At 42.5% G+C, this 18,933-nt stretch overlaps 1 protein-coding gene across 17 annotated transcripts in view; it reads left to right on the forward strand.

Moving 5' to 3' along the window:
- Positions 1 to 18,933, forward strand: part of EPB41L5 (erythrocyte membrane protein band 4.1 like 5) — a 97,771-nt gene that overhangs the window by 21,031 nt on the left and 57,807 nt on the right. For all 17 annotated transcript variants that reach the window (XR_010591255.1, XR_010591253.1, XR_010591254.1 and 14 more), the window contains 10 exons: positions 290 to 368; positions 5,491 to 5,535; positions 6,849 to 6,901; positions 9,531 to 9,651; positions 10,167 to 10,254; positions 10,905 to 10,993; positions 12,199 to 12,268; positions 13,930 to 14,099; positions 15,746 to 15,852; positions 16,647 to 16,674. Coding sequence is in view for 13 of the 17 variants with exons in the window: in XM_065560490.1 (XP_065416562.1) it covers positions 290 to 368; positions 5,491 to 5,535; positions 6,849 to 6,901; positions 9,531 to 9,651; positions 10,167 to 10,254; positions 10,905 to 10,993; positions 12,199 to 12,268; positions 13,930 to 14,099; positions 15,746 to 15,852; positions 16,647 to 16,674 (850 nt within the window). In the remaining 4 variants the exon portion in view is untranslated. The remainder of the gene's footprint in view (positions 1 to 289; positions 369 to 5,490; positions 5,536 to 6,848; positions 6,902 to 9,530; positions 9,652 to 10,166; positions 10,255 to 10,904; positions 10,994 to 12,198; positions 12,269 to 13,929; positions 14,100 to 15,745; positions 15,853 to 16,646; positions 16,675 to 18,933) is intronic.

The raw sequence follows: 18,933 nt of genomic DNA on the forward strand, positions 1-18,933 counted from the left end.
GGGATTAACCTAGATTTGTCTGGTCTTGGCAAGACAAATCAATTTAATGGTTTAAGACGGCTAGGTTGACTTGTAATATGTAAAACAAACTATTTAGTGTGTCTTAGTGGGTGAATTTTTTTTTTTAAATTATGTCACAAGGGAATTCTTTTCTCGAACACCTTGTACTGGGTCAAAACCATTGATAGGCAGACTTTTGCTGTATATGCTTCTATTCTATAACAAATTTGGACCTTCCCCGGGTAATAGACCTGTTGTTATCAATTTCTTCAATTCATTTACTTTGCAGTTGGCCCACCATACTGTCTGCATCTTCGTGTAAAATTTTACTCCTCTGAGCCTAACAATCTCCGTGAAGAGTTAACAAGGTAAATTGAGTGTGATCTCCACAATTGTAGGGCATATGTTGTTTCTGTTAGCAGAGGTTGCCTACTTAATACGAGTCAACAATGCGGCACTGTTGTGAAAAATGCGGCACTGTTGTGAAAAATGCAAATGTCATTCTGGGATATATTATCAGGAGAAAGGGAACTATGGAGGGAGAAGTGAATGGGGCCACGCTGAAGGGTCGGGGGAGAGTGGAGTGGAAGACTGCAACCCTGGAGTATTGGGCCCCCCTGCTGGCTAGAGCCCCCTTCAATTTGGCCCTTTCCACTTCCCTGTACAGGCTTTGTCCAGTAGAGGAATCAGATTGGGCTCTGTGCCCTGGGCCACTCTGAAGGGCCGAATCAGGAGGAGGATCTGTGTGGCTGTACTGTGGGTCAGTACTTCTTAGGTCTATCCTTCCACTCCCTACTTTCAGAGTCTCTACTGGCCTCACCAGCGGAGAATGGTAACTGCTGATTGGTGGCTGCTGCAGCTGCAGCAGTGGGGGAAGAGAGCCTGGTCCTCGCAGCCAGAACTGCCCACACAGTGCTCCATTCACTTCTCCTGCTTGACAGAGCCCCCTCTGACCTGACCCATCATCACAGCCCGTCAGGTCTTCACGACCCCCTGATAATCCAAGGGAGCACTCTCCTTAGTTTGGGAACCTCTAAACTAGATGACCCCTTGGGATTTCTTCCAAGCCTGCAGTTCTATGACTAGAGGTGTTTGGCTGCTGTTGGGATTTTTTTGAATCATGTGTCTATTGTCCTTTTTCCACAATATTCATTGAATACATTATTTGACATGAGGGTTTGTTGGGTTTCTTGTTTTGTTTTGTTTGCCTATTTAATAAGCTCTGCTAATAGGATGGCCATAGGTTTGGAGCCAGTGAGACAGTGGGCAGCTTATGTTTTATCCCAGTCCTGTCTTCAGTCTCTTATCAGTTGTGGTTAATTTAAAGCTATGTGATATCTAGCTATGTTTTTGGACAGAAAAACATTAAAATGCATTTGTAATTGGGGATTTCTCTCTGGTATAAGTGAACTCAGGCCCCATCATTTGCAGGATCTATACAAAGCATAAGCAAAGTGAAGAAGATGATTTCACCATCATATTGAGATGCGAGTCCATAGTAGTACATATGCAGGATTTAAGTCATGGCTAAACCTGAGTTTCAGTCAGAAAAGAGCTTGTTGAAATCCCTGGGAAGTCCTCCTTTTCATCTGGGGCTAACCTACATATATATCTAGACACCACAAGATTGAGACACCACAAGATTGCTTTATAAATATATACCAGAAGGGTCATTGATTTTCCCAGCTGAGTTCAGAAAAAGAGCAAAACTTACCAGGTTTGGACAACAGAGATTATTTGCAGAAGGCGATTCTACTTCTGCAGAGTGGGTCAGTCCTATTAGTGGAGAAACTGTCTTGGCAAGAGTGGTCAGTTCTTACTCGTGTTCTCCTATTCCCATTAATTGTAAGCATTGCAGATCTTCTGTTACTCATAAGCAAGGCAATGGTGCACTGTTAGCTCAAGTAAGTGTCAGTGTGGATCTCAGTTTAAATGCATGTTTGTCTCTTGCATGTGAGGCTAGAGCTTTTTTTAATAGCAGCATCTGGGGCAGCTCATGCACCTTGTGCTGCTTTGCACTTCTATACCAAGGGATAAAAGACAGGGTGACTACAAAGCTCCCTCAGTTTCCTCTTCCCATGGGAGCAGCACCGACCTGCTAGTTCTCAGCTCAGGCTAAATGTCTACAAATCTTTGAAACAATCTTCAGAATTACTTCTGATTTTCTGTATCTGCCACCATGAGCCATCTCCATCTGTCTGAACTGAACTCTGCCAATCAGAGCTTGCTGAACAGTGAACTCAAGCTTAGCATAGTGAACTCAAAACCTGTGGGCTTTAAGCCCTGTCCATCCTGCGATGAACTATTTACCCAGAAAGATAAGCACAGCTGGTGACTCTTCTGTTTGGGGGAATTTCATATACTGAGCAGACAGATGCTTGGTCTGCTTCTCGTTCTCCACCAGAACATGCAAGTCATAAAATGTGAGGCTAAAGTTCCCTCTTCTGGAACAATTCATTAAGATCTCATCAGACTCAGAGGAGGCAAGTTCTAAGAATTCTGCTAGCAGACAAATCAGTTTCACCTGCTGCCCCATCTAGCATACGAACAATGCCTAAGATCGGTGCAGAGAAGACAGTACCAAGGAATGACCTCTGGTGTCAGTCTTGTACACAGAAGTGCCACTCCAAACACTGAGGCACAGACTCCAGACAGAGCTCAGTGTTTTCCCAGAAGGGCAGGTGCCATAAAGCCTCTGGAGATAAATTCAAGCCCTACATGGCATCTAGGGTTGAGAAGGAGCACCCTATGATTTGGCAGATTCCTCTAGCAGTGACTCCGATTCCAGTGATGCATCCATCAGCATCAACAGACTGAGGAGGATGAGCTGAGAGGAGAAGCAAGACCACTGTCGGTACCAAGACACTGATTTGCACCAGTACAGACTCCAGTATTGAGAGCACCACACTCTTCGGTGCTGTCCCTGGAGGAGGTCGGTGGTTCACCATCACTGGGGCATACATACCCTCCATCTTCCAGTAGAGAGACTTCTTCTCTGAGGTTAGTGGTCAACACTGCAGATAGTTCTGCCTACAGATAGTTACCCTACAGGCTCAGCTTCCACCAGCTCATCAGGAAGAGCTGTGGATTGGCCAATATCCAACAAGCCAGCCGCACTTCTATGGCATACCACCATTGTCCTATTGGGGTACCCAGGGCCTGTCATCTCAGGCATTGAGAAGCTCATCTCCACTCCTCTTGAAAAAGAGGAAGAGGACGTTCCTCATCAGCATCCTTGGCCAGAGTACCAGAAAGCCGTATCCAGGGACACAGCAGTACCAATACCGTGTATTGTTGTCAAAGGACTAGTCAAACTTATTTTCCACAGCAGTACCAGCACCAGATGACTAAAAAAGCATTCCAGAAGTTCCTTTTGATGATTGTAGAGACTTTGGAGATCAAGACTTTGGAGTTCAAGACGTCAGTCATATCGGAGAAAACCCGCAAGCTTTTTGATACCTTGTTTGCCTCCGGTTCTGCCAGTATTGCCTTCCCTATAAATGAGGGACTGCTTGGCCCTGCAAAAGTCGCTGTGGCAGATACTGTGAAATGAGTCATGAAGAGGTATTAAGTACCTCCTGTGGGGTTTGAGTGTTTCTAGGCTCTCCTCACCCAGTCTCCTTAGTTGCGGTAGAAGAAAAGTTGAAGTTAAGAGTTACCCAAAGGACCTCAAAAGACTCAACTTATTTGGGAGAAAGTTGTACTTCGCTGCACACAGCTGTGGGTGGCTAACTGCCAGTCCTTACTGGCCAAATATGGCTTTTTAACATGGGACAGGGTGACACCCTTCCTTGCTATCACAGACCTGGTGGACACACACCAGGCTTCTGTAGTTGGACCCATGTATTGGATCTGTGTGCTTCTAAACCCCCATGAGTCTGGACAGATGCCAGCCACAGTCTCTGGCCCCTTGTGCACACGTTGTGGTCTCTCTCTCTCTCTCTCGGGAATGGGACCCAATGGTCCAGATCAGACAGGACAAGGCTATAATCATGTCGATAGCCCCATGCTGGCCAAGACAGTTTGGCTGTTTGACATACTGCAGATGTCCTTGTGCCCCTCCCCCCCATACACTTTCTGACCTGCTTGCACATAATATCTCAGCACAACAGTGAGATTCTGCACCCAGATCTGCAGTCGTTGCACTGATGTTTTGGATGTTGATTGGTTGAGCACTACTGACAGACTGCTCCCTGCAGGCACAGGAGATTCTCATACAAAGCAGAAAGCTTCCCACTAGGAAGACTTGCTCCTCCAAATAGAAAACTTTTCCATATGGGCAACCCAAAACCAGATGGCCCCAGTGGAGGCCCCAAGACTGATGATCCTTGTCTACATGCTGCACCAGAAACAGGTTGGATTAGCATTTAACACTCTCTGAGTTCACCTGGAAGGAATATCAGAGTATCACAGTCCAGTACAGTCATACTCAATCTTCTCAAATCTGACAGTATCAGAATTCCGCAGTGACCTCCTTCATGCTTACCCTCTGGTTAGAGACCTCACTCCCACATGAGACCTCAATTCACAGATCCTCCCTTTGAACCACTGTTGGAGTGTTCACTACACCACCTTAACATCACAATGGTCTTTTTTTTATGGACATCACTTCAGCTCTGAGTCAGTCAGCTCCAACCTCTTATGGCTGAACTACCTTACACATCCTTTCATAGGGACATGGTGGGGTTGAAACCACGCCCCGAGTTCACCCTAAGAGGGGCGCATGCACAGCTCAGACAGATGCTGCTATTTTAACCATACCTCTCCAGTCTTTCACACGTGAGGCATATGCACACCTACAGTGGGATCCACACTGACTACAGTATCTAGAAGAACCACAGTTATTGTAGGGTAAGTGACATTTCTTTCATGTAGCTTCTTCTTGGGGCATCCCCCACCAGAAGAAAAATAAAAGGGTAGTGCTGTTTTTCACTGCTAGGTGCGCTAGTCCCCCCTTCCTTCCCAATTCAAAGGAAGAGCAGTCTGTAAGCCAAGATTTTCTGCAGGGCCTTGCTATGGAGAACAAGGTAATAACCTGACACTTTACTTTCTTCCAGCTCCACTCTCCTGTGACCGGTTTTCAGGATGGGATCTAGGCAAAGGCACTTTTGAGAAAAATTTTAGACATTCATGCTTTTGAATGAATGGTGGTGCTGACCGTCAAATGGTGCATTACTGAGTCCTGGTGGGGCAAGCGAGAGAAACGAGCAGGACTAATCCTGCAGCATCTTCCTCTTGCTCCTTTAGGTCCTTGATCTGAATTCTTATACGTCATCATTTGGGTTTTTCTTCATTTGCACTGGGCTCAGTCTATACAAGCCCAGACTGAGAGACCTTGAAAGATGAGTGTGCAGCATCTTAAATCTAAGTTGCACCTTACTGAGTTCTTAAATGTCAGGTTATAGCTCCTTCTGTCCACCTGCTGACTGACTGGCATTAGAACTTCTAGCTCTAATTGATGATTTTGTCCTTTTTTTTTTACCTTCGTAGGTATTTATTTGTTCTTCAGCTAAAACAGGATATTCTCAGTGGAAAGTAAGTACCATTAGTATTACTTCAGGGGGAATTCTGTGCCAAAAAATTCAAAATTCCGCATATTTTATTTGTTAAAATAATGCAATATAATCACTCTGATTTAAATAAAGTACAGAAATAATTGAAACTACAGTACAATGAATGGAGAATGGGAGTGGGGCGCAATGGAAGAAATCCCCAACCCCCCTTGCCAAATAGTAATGTAACTAGATTTGACCTTTTATATCTAGTTATTAGTCAACAAATATATGCAGCCATATGCTCAGTGTTACATCATAAGCAACTGAAGAGCAAGTGAGGGCTGTGGAATCAAACTCACAATTTATGTTGGCTACTGACAATCTCCAGAAAGGTCAGTAGCAAACAGTTCATGGAGCACATTTTGAAAGGAAATTTTTTCAGTGCAAAAATTTAGACCAGTTCTAATCACGAAAGCACCATGAGCATTTATAAGGCCATACTGTCCTTTACACCCCTCTGGCAATGTGAAGGAGCCTTAAAATGTTTACATCTCTTTTATACTCCTGGGGGAATTCACAAAGACAATGGAAACAATTCACTAAGCAGGCATGCCACTACCTTCTGCTCTGCCTGAGGGGACAGAGCCTGCCCCATGCCTACCTCCTCAGAAACACCCGGAAGCCCTGCCACTCCACACGGAGTGTGCTGCAATAGTGAGCAAGAAGGACTGTGTGTGTGTGTGTGTGTGTGTCTCTCTCTCTCTCTCTCACTTGCACGACTGCCCAGTCCCCCCACCCCTCCAGCGGTGATTTACATCTCTACCAGCTTCTCTGGGCACCCGAGCCAACCTGCCTCTGCTGCCGGGGAGGGGGCGCATGACTGCTCTTGCAGCTTCCCTTTGCTTTCCTATCAGAAGTCATTTTTCTGCGGGGAAGCAAAGAAATCTGCAGGGGGACATGAATTCTGCGCACGCGCAGTGACGCACAGTTCTCCCAGGAGTATAGTATGTGTGCTGCATTGAGTCTCTCAGGCAATTACAATGTGTTTAACATGAGATTTAACAACACAGTTTCTTAGGAAAACTAGGAAACCCAGCATTCAGTTTGTTGAGAATATATTTTTCTCTTGATACCTTCTGTGTGTATGCAAATGCGTATTCTTGGAGTGCTGGTTCAAAGAGTCAAATTAGAGTAGCCTGGATATTATAGTGCTTATCTCGAACATCAATTTACCAAAGATCCGACATTCACTGGAACCGCAGCTCCTCCGCTCTCAAATGCTTGAGTGTTGTCTCCTCTTTGCAAACACAGTCACTCAAAGGTTTATCTAATGAGCCATTTTTCCTGTGGCAGGTTGGAATGCCCGTTTGACACAGCAGTCCAGTTGGCAGCTTATACCTTACAAGGTGAGTGGGGTGGGGGAAATGACTGTGTGGACTTTTCCTTGTAGTCTTGCTCCCTTCTCTCTCTGCCACTGTGGTGCAAGGATAAGCCTCTTGCCCAGGGCTCGATAATCCTAAAGTGGCAAAATCTTACTTTCCTTGCCTGTTAATTTGTCAGCATATATTACAAAGTGCTTTGCCACATCAGGGAAGGGTGCAAGGAGCTTCTGAAGAAACCATTTCCTTGGCTAAAATGTAATTGGCACCAAGCACTTTGCAGAATGCAATATGAACTGGACGTGTTAGGTTTTATTTTCCACTAAAACTTTCTTTCCTCAGACGTGTAAGAGTGTCCACTTTCAGACTAGCAGTTCACAGTGCACTCTGCTTGAACTGCCCTTGTACAGGAACAGGGCTGTCCCTCTGGTGTCTCAGTGCAGTCACTTCCTGAGGTTCCATCCTTGGTCTGATGGAATCACACACCAAACTACAATGGTTCCAAACAGGGGGGTTGTTTACACACACATTGCACTGGTTTAACCAATGCTATGATGTTGCACCAGTCTAGTTAAACCAGTGCAGTTTTGTGTATGGACACTCCATGTTGGTTTATACTTGGATCATGCAGGTTTAGCTTATGCCAGCCTCGCTACATTGGTACAACTTCTATGTGGACCAGGCCGCTGTCTGCTTCCTTCCACTTGCACTTGAGTTGACAGTTCTAGGGTGGATGGGATCCACACAGAAATGGAAGGCTATAGTTTTTGTTTGTTTTTATTGGTGCAAAGAGAATTGTGCAGGGAAATTCTTTTCAGTTATGTGATCTATGTTTAATGTACCAAACTCCGCTCTGGAAAAATGTCCCGCTCTATATACTCCAGATACCTTATAAAAACCTATTTGGCACCGTGCTTGTTCTTGCCGTGATTCATAAACAAGACTAAGTCAATCACTGAAATCTTTTATTCTCCTAGGTATTTTCTAAAACATCTGCTCAGCTCAAGTATGAATAGTGCTGTAGAATCTACAGTGTAGATCAGCGGTTCTCAAAATGTGGGTCAGGACCCCAAAGTGGGTTGCGACCCTGTTTTAATGGGATCAACAGGGCTGGCATTAGACTGGCTGGAGCCCAGGGCCAAAGCTGAAGCCCGAGCCTCACCGCCCAGGGCCAAAGCATGAGCCCCACCACTCAGGGCTCAGGCTTTGGCTTCAGCCCTGGGCAGTGGGGCTTGGGCGGGCTCAGGCTTCGGTCTCCCCTCCTGGGGTCGTGTAGTAATTTTTGGTGTCATAAGGGGGTTGCAGTGCAATGAAGTTTGAGAACCCCGGGTACAGATAGATAATCAGAACCAGTAGTTAAGGGAGGGAGTGCATTGCAGAGAAACCTGTTGCTTTTCCCTTTAGATTAATCAGTGTTTGAATGCATCCATTCTGAGAGATACTGGCATTGATAAATGCCTTTGATCTAATAGTGCAGTAGATCAAGTGTTTAGAAACACAGGGTGAACTTAATAGGTCATATATCCTATTCTTAAATATTGGCATTTCCTTCCTACTTTCAGATCTGTTCTTAATTCCACAGTGAGTTCTCTAGCAGTGCTTTAATCTTACTGCCTGTTGGAAAGCTGAGCAGATTTTATTTAAATCAGCTGGAACCTAAGCAGGCTTTGACAACATTCCTTTCAACAGAGGCAGGTGGCAGAGTGGGAGTAAATTACTGTAGATCTACAGACTTCCTCTGGGTCAAAGTATTTTTTTAAAGTATATGAAAAGGCTGTGTAAAGGTATTGTGTTCAGAACTCCAAGAAATAAATGTGTGTGTATAGTAAATACAACAAAATATTTAATTAACTCAATTTTTGCACCTTTCAGAAATTTTAGATATTTAATTGGCTTTTCCATTTTTTTTCCAAAAAGTTTTTCCCTTTATTTTTTGCACAAAAAACTTGCACTTTTCAAGCAGGTCAGTTTCTTGCTTGCACTTTTGACCAGAACTTGGGGGCCCAAAATTAGGTTCCTGATTCTCAGAGGTGAGTGAAGCACCAGCTACTCCCTTGAAGTTATTGGAGGCGGTGACTGCTTAGCCCCTCTGAAAATGAGACCACGTTAATTTAGATTTCTAATTACAGATATCATCACTCTTCTTTAGGCAACTATGTTTGGAAAAGGTTGGCCTTTAAGTGTTAGCAGCCGTGGAAAAAGGAGCCAGTTCTCTGATGTCGCGCAGCCATTGTGACACGAGTGTGCTTACACTGATGGAAAGAGGAAAAATAGTTTCTCTTCCCTACTCTTGCCTTTGCACCCCTAAGTTATTTTTTTGCAGAGAGATCTGTAGGCATAGCTGGTTGAAAAATGGAAAAACCGTTTTGGGGGAAATTTTGAAACTCCTTTTTACAGGATTGAAAATGGGTCCGTTTTCTTGAAAGTTTTACATTTTTTCTCTTTGTAAGTCAACAATTTTTACTGAAATATTGCTTGGTAACTATTTAAACAATAAATATGGGGGATAGGGAGTGGGAGAAGTTTTGAGTCTCAAACACTTAACAAAGTAAACAAATCATAGTAGACACTTCAGCTCATGCTAGTTCTTGTTATTGCCCTTGAGCTAGGATTTATCTTGAATGGAATGTCACTTCACCGAGTTCTTTCTTTGTAGCTGAACTTGGAGATTATGATCCTGCTGAACATGTTCCTGACCTGGTGTCTGAGTTCAGGTTTATGCCCACTCAAACTGAAGAGCTGGAACTGGCCATTTTCGAGAAGTGGAAGGAATACAGGTACTGTAGCTCCAGATTCGTGCTTGCCAAATCAACTCTCTGACTCTTCCATGGGTAAAGCAAATGCAAATGATACAACGGGGATGATGCTGACATTTCTATGTGGTCTTTCACCCAGATGTAATCTTAATGTGATTCCATCATAGAACATAAGAAACCAAATCTAACAGTTCTTGGTTGAGAATGTAACATGAAAACCGATATTTCTACATGTCTGCCTCTTCAATGCAGGGTGAAATTCTACTCCTGTCCATGAATGGTAAAATTCCATAATTTCAGTAAAATCATTAATTTGTCTAAGGCTTTGTTTCAAAAAGCAATCAGTGTTTCAGATTAAAATTTGCAAAGGTGGCCTTGGTGCTCATGTAAAGTTTGAGAGGGAGCCAGCAATGTTTGCTTTTCGCAGACCCACAAACATCAGTTTTTCCCCTCTTTCTCCCTCCATATGCTAGTTTTTCTTTTCATTGCTCGTAATTTTACAGGATTCTGTTTAACTTTAAACAAATTTATTTCAGGGGGCAAACGCCAGCCCAAGCTGAAACTAACTATTTGAACAAAGCTAAGTGGCTGGAAATGTATGGGGTGGACATGCACATAGTCAAGGTAAGGGTGATGACCTCTTTGGAAATGGTTATTCTTGCAGACCAAATGTTCCAAGTGTTGTGCAAAGCTAAAAGTGCCATATAGGAAAACAAATGAGATTAAGGTAATAATATGGTGCTTTTCTAAACTGTATAGCACTTAGGCTGATTATGCGCAATCACTTGGCACGAACTAATTTGTGTGTGCTTCTAGAGGCTGTAATTTTAATCTATCTATGTTTATGTTGTGTTTTAAATATGAAATAGGTGCTGCAGATTTCAGTCAGACTGAAACCTACGTGAAAATCATAGTAAATTAAATCAAAATTGGACTGGGATTTAATCTGGTATCAATTCACAGTTGTCTATAGAGAGACTAAATAGATTGTAAAGGAAGAAGGGTAGAGAATAACACAAGGAGGTTCTTTAGCCCATAAGCATATAAAGAAACCCTTTCTTCTCCTTCCCTCTTTATCCTGATCTCTAAAGAGTTGTGGAGTAGAATAAGCTATGTAGGAGGCTTTGTAGAGTTTTGTTATTGTAATAAAATAACAAATAGTATTTAACCTTAACACTGAAGGAAGGGATACATTGCCCATTGGAATGATTTATACATACGTGGGATCCTACACGTGGAACTCAACACAACCTGTTTTGGTCTGTGATACTTAGGCGAGGGACGGCAATGATTACAGCCTTGGACTGACCCCGACGGGAGTTCTGGTCTTTGAAGGTGACACCAAGATTGGTCTGTTTTTCTGGTGAGATGGCTAATTGAAAGACTTAAAACTGTGCATTGTAAAATACCTAACTCTTTTACACTAGCCAAGAATCCTTGAATATCACAATGTCTGAGACCATTAGTCAATATTAGTAATCTGCAAAATACTCCATAGCTCAAAATTATGTTGTTTTTTTAATGTCCAAAATGTTATCTTCCTTGGTTAGTGTCCTTGACAAATATGTGAGTGGGTTTGGGGTGTTTTCATCTCTCTCCCGTATGTCAGTGCTAAATATATACACAATGAAACCCCTCCAGCATCACTAATAATATCAAGTATGCCTTCCCAGGTTCTCAGGCTGCTTTATTGGATTCATTGTATATGTGTTTAGTACTGGATATGTGGGAAAGCGTTCAACCAGTCAAGTTGGCATCTTGGCAAAATGTTTTCTTTTTCGGGAGGAGGTGTGGGTATTGCAATCCTTTGAGTGCAAAACATCCTCCAGGTGGTTTCTTCCTTTTTTGGAAATGACCCCTTTCTGCCCCACATGTACCACAGAAATGGGTTCAGGCCTAGATAAAAGCACATAACCATATAGTGTGGTAAAGAGTGTGAAAATGCTTACCAACACCTGCAGTTCCATTCTGCAGGCTTTTGTTGGGGTAACACGTTTGTTGGAGGTATTTGGAGCAGTTCCATAGGACTTGTACAGTTGCATATGGTTGAAAAGCGGGCGGAAAGATGGGGAACCCACTTTCAGATTTGGGTGTAGGCTTAAGCAAGGCTTAAGGGTCCAAAGTTGTTTTCCCTGGTTTCTGGTCCCTATTTCTCATGCTTATTCCCGTGCTGGTTAGGTACGGGCAGGAGGGTGGTCAGGCAAGTTTGTTTGACTGGATCCAATCTAATTGTATAAAACACCATATGCCTTAATTATCATCTCCCTGCTTAGGAACAATAGACTGTACTGATGTCAGCTAAAAATCCATGTTAAGACTCCCTATAGAAGCTTCATCTTTTTAAAAGTTGCTATAGTTTTTGAAATCTCCTCAATTCATAACTTCTTAATGACAAAGTCTTAAACCACCAGCTAATACACACCTCACTGGGACGTTTATTGTAGGATCTCAGTCTGTTTATATCAGTTTTTAAAATGGGTGAGTTCTAGAGCAGAACAGTGAATATGACTCTTTTGTATGGACCAACAAAGATGTGTTTACACATTTCTATTCTTCTTCATCTGACAGGCCAAAGATAACCAGACTGGACTTCAAGAAGAACAAATTAACGCTAGTTGTTGTTGAAGACGATGAGCAGGTAGTTAAAATTTGCTGTTAGCTCTTTTAGCTGCTGTGTAACTAAGATTCACAGGCTCTAGTTAGTTACTCCTGCACTCATTTCACACTTAAGTTTGCAGGAGTAACATGGCAGCATAGGAGTGTTTTTAGTTGTGACTTCTTGGGGGCGGTGAGTTTACATGTAAAAGAAATTTAGCAGTGTGTCTGATTTGCTTTTCAGCTTTTAAAAGGGCAATGCCTTGCTTAACTAGTATGGGCCAGAGAATTTGGAAAGAGCAGGTGTACTTTGGTGTGTTATGTAAGAAAGCTAATAAAGGTAGGCAGTGTAAATGCCATGCAGTTGGAACTCATTCCTTAAACAGATGCCAGAAATGCCCCCCGAAGGAGAAATTGCTCTGACTTGAGCAGATTATAAAAGTGAGGATTGGTATCACATGGAGGTGAATCTGATTTAAAACGAGAACCAGGAAGTCAGCCACAGCGAGAAGTACCTTTATGTTGTGATATTCCCATCAGTCCACAAGTTGTTCTGAGCTTGGCCTCCTAGGGTATGTCCACACAAGGATAAAAAACCCACGGCAGGCCTGGGCCAACTGACTCGGGCTTGCAGGGCTAAAAATTGCTGTGTACACGTTCAGGCTTAGGCCTGAGCTCTGGGAACCTGTGAGGATGAAGGGTCCTAGAGCTCGGGCTCCAACCTGAGCCCAAATGTCTATATAGTGATTTTTAGCCTTGCAGCCCAAGCCCCATGAGCCCAAGTCATGACCTAGGCTAGGTGCAGCCATGCTGTGGATCTCTTATCCCTGTGTAACATTTTTCATCCATCTTGCATACAAATCAGTTTATTGTAGGATCTCTTTTGAGTGCAAAGTTGCCAACGTACATTTTAATACTCAGTTTCAATGTTGCTGCCCCACAACCACATACTCTAATGCAGGGGCAGGCAACCTATGACAAGCGTACAGAAGGGGGCACACGAGTTGATTTTTCAGTGGCACTCACACTGGCCATGATCTGGGGGTGCTCTGCATTTTAATTTAATTTTTAAATGAAGCTTCTTAAACATTTAAAAAATCTTATTTACTTTACATACAATAATAGTTTAGTTATATATTCTAGACTTACAGAAAGAAACCTTCTAAAAACGTTAAAATGTATTACTGGCACGCGAAATCTTAAATTAGAGTGAATAAATGAAGACTCGGCACACCACTTCTGAAAGGTTGCCGACCCCTGCTCTAATGTGTATACGTTTTGGGCAGGCCAGGTTGGACAGTGACCCTTTTAAGATGCCTCGTGTAGTGAATTCATTGTTTAGTTACAGTGCTATTTGCTAACTTGTCAGAAGCAAATCTTAGCTGATGTTGGTGATGCCCTGATGTATTGCTCCTAGCATAGAGTTGTCCTGGCACTAACAAGTATATTTAATCATAAATTTATTCCATGAAAAAGAAATGGCCAAATCCAGTTGTTCCTAGAGTTAAAAATACTGAATATTCTCTCTAGCAATTGCACTTGTATTTGGAGTATTTCATCTATCTATTCTCAGGCAGAGATGAAGGGGGGGGAGATTTTTTCACCACAGATGAATATAAATTTTATTGAGCATTCATTAAATTGTGGGGAACTCTGACTCACTCGAGGCTGTTTGAATTCATGGTGTGTTTTATGTGCTTTAAGGGGAAGGAGCAGGAGCACACTTTTGTGTTTAGGCTGGATCACCCCAAAGCCTGCAAACACTTGTGGAAGTGTGCAGTGGAACATCATGCTTTCTTCCGCCTAAGGGGACCCGTCCAAAAAGGCTCAAGCCGATCAAGCTTCATTCGGCTGGGATCACGGTTCAGATACAGGTCAGAGTCATTTCTCATTCACTGTGTCTCTTCTCTCCCCATTTCCAGTCCCTGGGGTAATGCACAAGTGAGGAAAGTGGTATCCAGTTTCCATAGTGTACAGAAGATTGAATGTCACAAACTGCATTTAGATAAATTATTTAAATTAGGCTGTTAAACTGGCCAAAATAATGCACAATCTTTATTAAACAACCCTTTCCAGATTTGCTAACTGAACTTAGGCTTTTTCTGATCTGTGCAGTAAAATGTACTAGGGGCAGTTTCTCAAAGTCAACAGGTTGTCCTGTTTCTTACATGCAGTATATTATACCTGTGCTCTGTAGACTATCCTGGCTTCCCATTTACTTCCAGGTACAGTTCAAGTGGTTGATTCATGAAGCCGTGAGATTTTGGTTCTGGTTGAGAGTCTACTTCGTGTCCCATGTGGTGCATGTAACTGACACCCTGTAGACTTACACATTTGATGGCAGAGCAAGGCTTTTGACTCTGGAATTCATATTATTTGTGTTGCAGCAGTGCCCAGAAAGCCCAATTAAGATCTGGGCCCCACTGGTTCAGACACTGCATAAGCATATAACGAGGCCTCGTCTTTGTCCCAAAGAGCACACTGTACAGGGTCTTTTACCTATGGGGTGGATTTGCTAGGGGAGGCAGGTTTAGTTTCCTCTGTTTGGGATTTTCTTTTTTAGTTCTCTTTATTGGGCCCTGGGTCAATTAAGCTGTTATCATTTCGCTTTATTGATCATGTGAAGTCCATCTGCGTACGCATTGTGATAAGTGTGTTGTGTTCATTGAAAAATATAATAAACATAGACATCATCACCATTTGTAAAGGGTATGAGGGTCACTTTAAGGACATTGTCAAATAGAAGTAAGTAATTTACTTGCCCATCTCTGGAAAGCATAATCTGCAGTTTGGGCAGAACCCCTAGAAAATGTTATAGAGCTATTAAGGAAGTGAATGTAGGGCATGTTGAAAACATTGGCTTGTCAGTTCCGGAGAATGAAGTGACTTACATTCACAGAACAGGTAAAGTACAAGCAGCGACAGTGCAAACTCACCACGTGCTACCTTGCTAGAGCATACAGGTGGTTCAGCTGCTCCCCAATCCTTGGCCTGTCTGCTAAGCAAAGGAGCTGGAGATGGAGGCTCTGTATCATGAGCCCTCAGGTTCCTCTCTAAGTAGGAAGACCGGTCTCGAGAAAACAGCATAGGATTGGGAGTCAGAGCATCAAAGTTCTAATTTCTAGCTCTTTCTATAAGACACTGGCTGAGTCTCTTGGGCTCTGATTTTTTCCCAAGATGTGCACACAGTTACTGTGATTGCATGTTTAAAATGACTGTGTGTATCTTGAGGAATCTAACCCTTAAGGAATTATTGCTTCAGTTTCCCCTGCTGCAAATGGGGATAATACCTCCCTCAGCAGGGGATGAGACTAAAATGTTTGCAAAGTTCTTGAGTCCTTCTATTGTGGCTTTCATCAGAAGTGTAAAGTTGTTTATGTCTCTGCAAGTTAGGACTGCTGAGTCATAAAGCAAATGCCTACAAGTACGCCAGACAGGGTATTTTGTCCTTATGTCTATATTCTGCCTTTGTAAACAAGTGCTTTGTCCCATCATTGTGTACCTTAACTTGCACTTTTAGTGGGAAAACAGAATACCAGACAACCAAGACCAACAAAGCTAGAAGATCAGCATCCTTTGAAAGGAGGCCCAGCAAGCGATATTCAAGGAGAACACTACAAATGAAAGGTAAACTGTGACCACATATTGTGGGCAGCACAGGCCACAATGAGATTGATAGAGTAACATCTTGTGCTGATTCTAGACAGGAGTTCTTGTGTGGATGTTTCTCCTCATCTTGGATGATGATTTTTATAATGATCCATCTTTCCTTTGAGTCATTGCTCTTGGGACATATTTGCAACACAGCATGCTTAACAAACTGGATGACTTCAAGTTGTCTTTGACGTTTTGTGAGGTTACCTAACAGCTAAGTCACCTGTGACTACTGTAAGATGTTTATATAGAAAAATAATTGGTCTAATAAGTAAAGAATTAACCAATATATGACCATGATCCCTCACTGAATCCCTTTGTGGTCTGTTTGTACTTTGTGTATTAGCTTAAAACTCCCCATCCTTGCAAGACCCTGAACAACTCTTTCCCTGCTTGCATCTCAGCCATTGTCCCACCTTGTGACCTACATGCTGCCAGTTTTTCTTGCCTTGATATTCCCTTTGTCTCCTTCTCTCACTCTTGCTTATGCCTGGTATGACCTTCATGTCTGCTTTCAGATCCCTTCATAAATCCTAGTCTCCAGTGTAAAAATGTGTTTTGTCATGCTTCATACGTATTTGCTTTGCAGCTCCTTATTTGTCTTTACTCTAGTCTTTTCCTGTGTTTGTTTAATTTAGGTTGTAAGCTCTTTGGGGAAGAGATCTTATTTTTAAGTGTCATGGATATTTATGGTGCTATATAAATACTAACTAACAGAATGAATGCAACTTAAATTTGTAATCAATCTTGTCTGGATTTTTTTGCAGCAAACGTTGCTAAACTTGAAGAAACAAGGTAGGAGACATTCTGCTACTTAATTTCCTTTCTGTTCAGTCTGTATTTAGTCATGTGTGTATATGGGGGCAGGTTATAAGGTTAGTTCAGATCTAAAGGAGCACTGTTCAATTAGCTTTTAAGACCAGAATGGACCATTTGATCATCTAGCCTGACCTCCTGAATAACACAGTGAAAGTTGCTTTTTCAGTTTGGGTAGGTCCTTCCTATTTTTCAGTGGAGAGCTGCTGGTTTTAGGTGATGCTGTCTCTTTGGAGGATATTGCCAAGCATGCGTCCTAGCAGGCAAAAATACTTTTGAATTCTGGGGTAGAGGGTTTATGACTAACTCCAGCCCACACTTGCTTTCAAGTGTTGGTGAGGAGGATAGCAGGATTTTTCCGTTGTGCCCTGTGAGAGGGTCAAGCAGGCAGGAATAAGAGGATTTCTTCTTGCTGACGTCTATCTACTACGATGATGTGATTGAAATACAAAGCTTGTGGAATTCAGGAGTGGGGAGGAATACTGTAGAACTAGACACTTCCACTAAAATTATTCTCTTCATTTTTACACTTATGCCTTGACCTGTAATAATAATCAGAAGGGAGAGTGCCTAACATTTTAGGAGTGAGGCTGTAATTTTCTTCTGCATTTGTACAGCCCCTAGCCCAGTGGAATCCTAGTCAATGTCTGAGACTCCTAAGTACTACTGCAATACAAATAATAAGTAATGTTCTTCAGTTCACAATTCTCTTTCTACATCTTAGAAATCAACCCTTTTAATTATTTCACATTCCTCCTCTTCCTTCTTGAAAGAGGTCTTCCAGGATTGTATTATCATTGTAGTAGTAATGTGCATCTCTAAAGCTCATATCACTGTAGTATCTATGCTCTTTTCACATAAGTGTTCACATCCACAAGGAACAGCGCTCTCTTTTTCAGCCCTCAGATTCTGGTAACTTGTAGAGTCATATTCCAAATGCAGTTGGGGCAACCCCCTCAATGCCTACCCAAAGGAGTTGTGAAATGTACACCAAAAGTGGTAGGCCTTGGACTCCACTGGTTCTCACCTCTCTCCCTTGCATCTCCAAGACCTAGCATAGAAGGCCCTCCCATTGAGGGCCTGTGTGTTGCTCTCTGTCAGCCAGAAAGGGTCACAAGGAAAGCCATGGGGTAGGTTTTGTTCACGATGGTTTCTCACCTTTATTCAGTTTCCAGAGTCTCTATCCCGCCCCTTGGTTGAAGGACCCATCTTTCTCTGCTTGTAAGAGCTCTGTTCCATTTTGTCTGTCTAGTGATGAATGCCAAAGATGGCTTCTGTTTGCTTATATCTACTTTGTTTCAAGAGGCAGGATGGCTTTATGCTGTTTTTCCTTTCCTGTGGACTTTCCACCTCCCTGTATGTAAGTAGGGCTTCCACTGTTTTGATTCCACCATGCTGAATTTACGTAGGAGACAGGTGAATAACTGCTTTCTCTCCTGTCTGGGAGGGAACCTGTATGGCCACAGACAGTAAAGTATAATATTGTTAAGTATCTGTATTTCCTTATATTATAATAATACATACATTTCACAACAATATTAATTACCAGTGTAATTAGATTCCAGAAAAGACCTCACTCTATACACTTTTATAATATTGTAATATTGTATACAAGTAGTTGAGGTTCAGCACCCCACCCCCTCCCCCAATGTTTGTACACCAATGTCTTTGAAATGAATTTTTCTGAGGGTTACGCTCAAAGTAAAGTTTAGTCAGGCTGTGAGGAAGCTGACATGGAGTCTAGTGATGAAGGAAGCTCCATACTCTTTCTTCCCCCATTTGTTAGCTTGATAGCTTTTTTTTACCTAATATGTAAAAAACAGACCTTCATTGTCTTTGCCTGAGGATCTGGTCAGAGAATCAAATACTCATTCCTTTGTCTAAGGGAGACCTGGTTACCAGCTCCCTCTGATATGCCCAATTTAAATACACTTTAGTCATAATTCCAGCATGCAGCCATAATTCTTAATACAAACCATGTACATACATTATGCAAGAATATAAATGATCAGTGAGTTATTAGTTTTCAGATGATACCTTACAAGGCATATTTTTGTACAAAGATCAGTACACTAGTGGGTAGAGTGTGAATACTGGGGTTCTTAAGGTCACACATGCTTATAAATACAAGGTAACCCACTCAAACACCCCAGTGTACTTGCACTCCACTGCCCATGGTACATAGGCCTGGATATTTTCCAATGTGAGGCTGGCAGATCGTTCTTCCCCCACAGTGCC

The sequence above is a fragment of the Chrysemys picta genome, chromosome 11, assembly GCF_011386835.1.
Source record: "Chrysemys picta bellii isolate R12L10 chromosome 11, ASM1138683v2, whole genome shotgun sequence".
NCBI lineage: Eukaryota > Metazoa > Chordata > Testudines > Emydidae > Chrysemys > Chrysemys picta.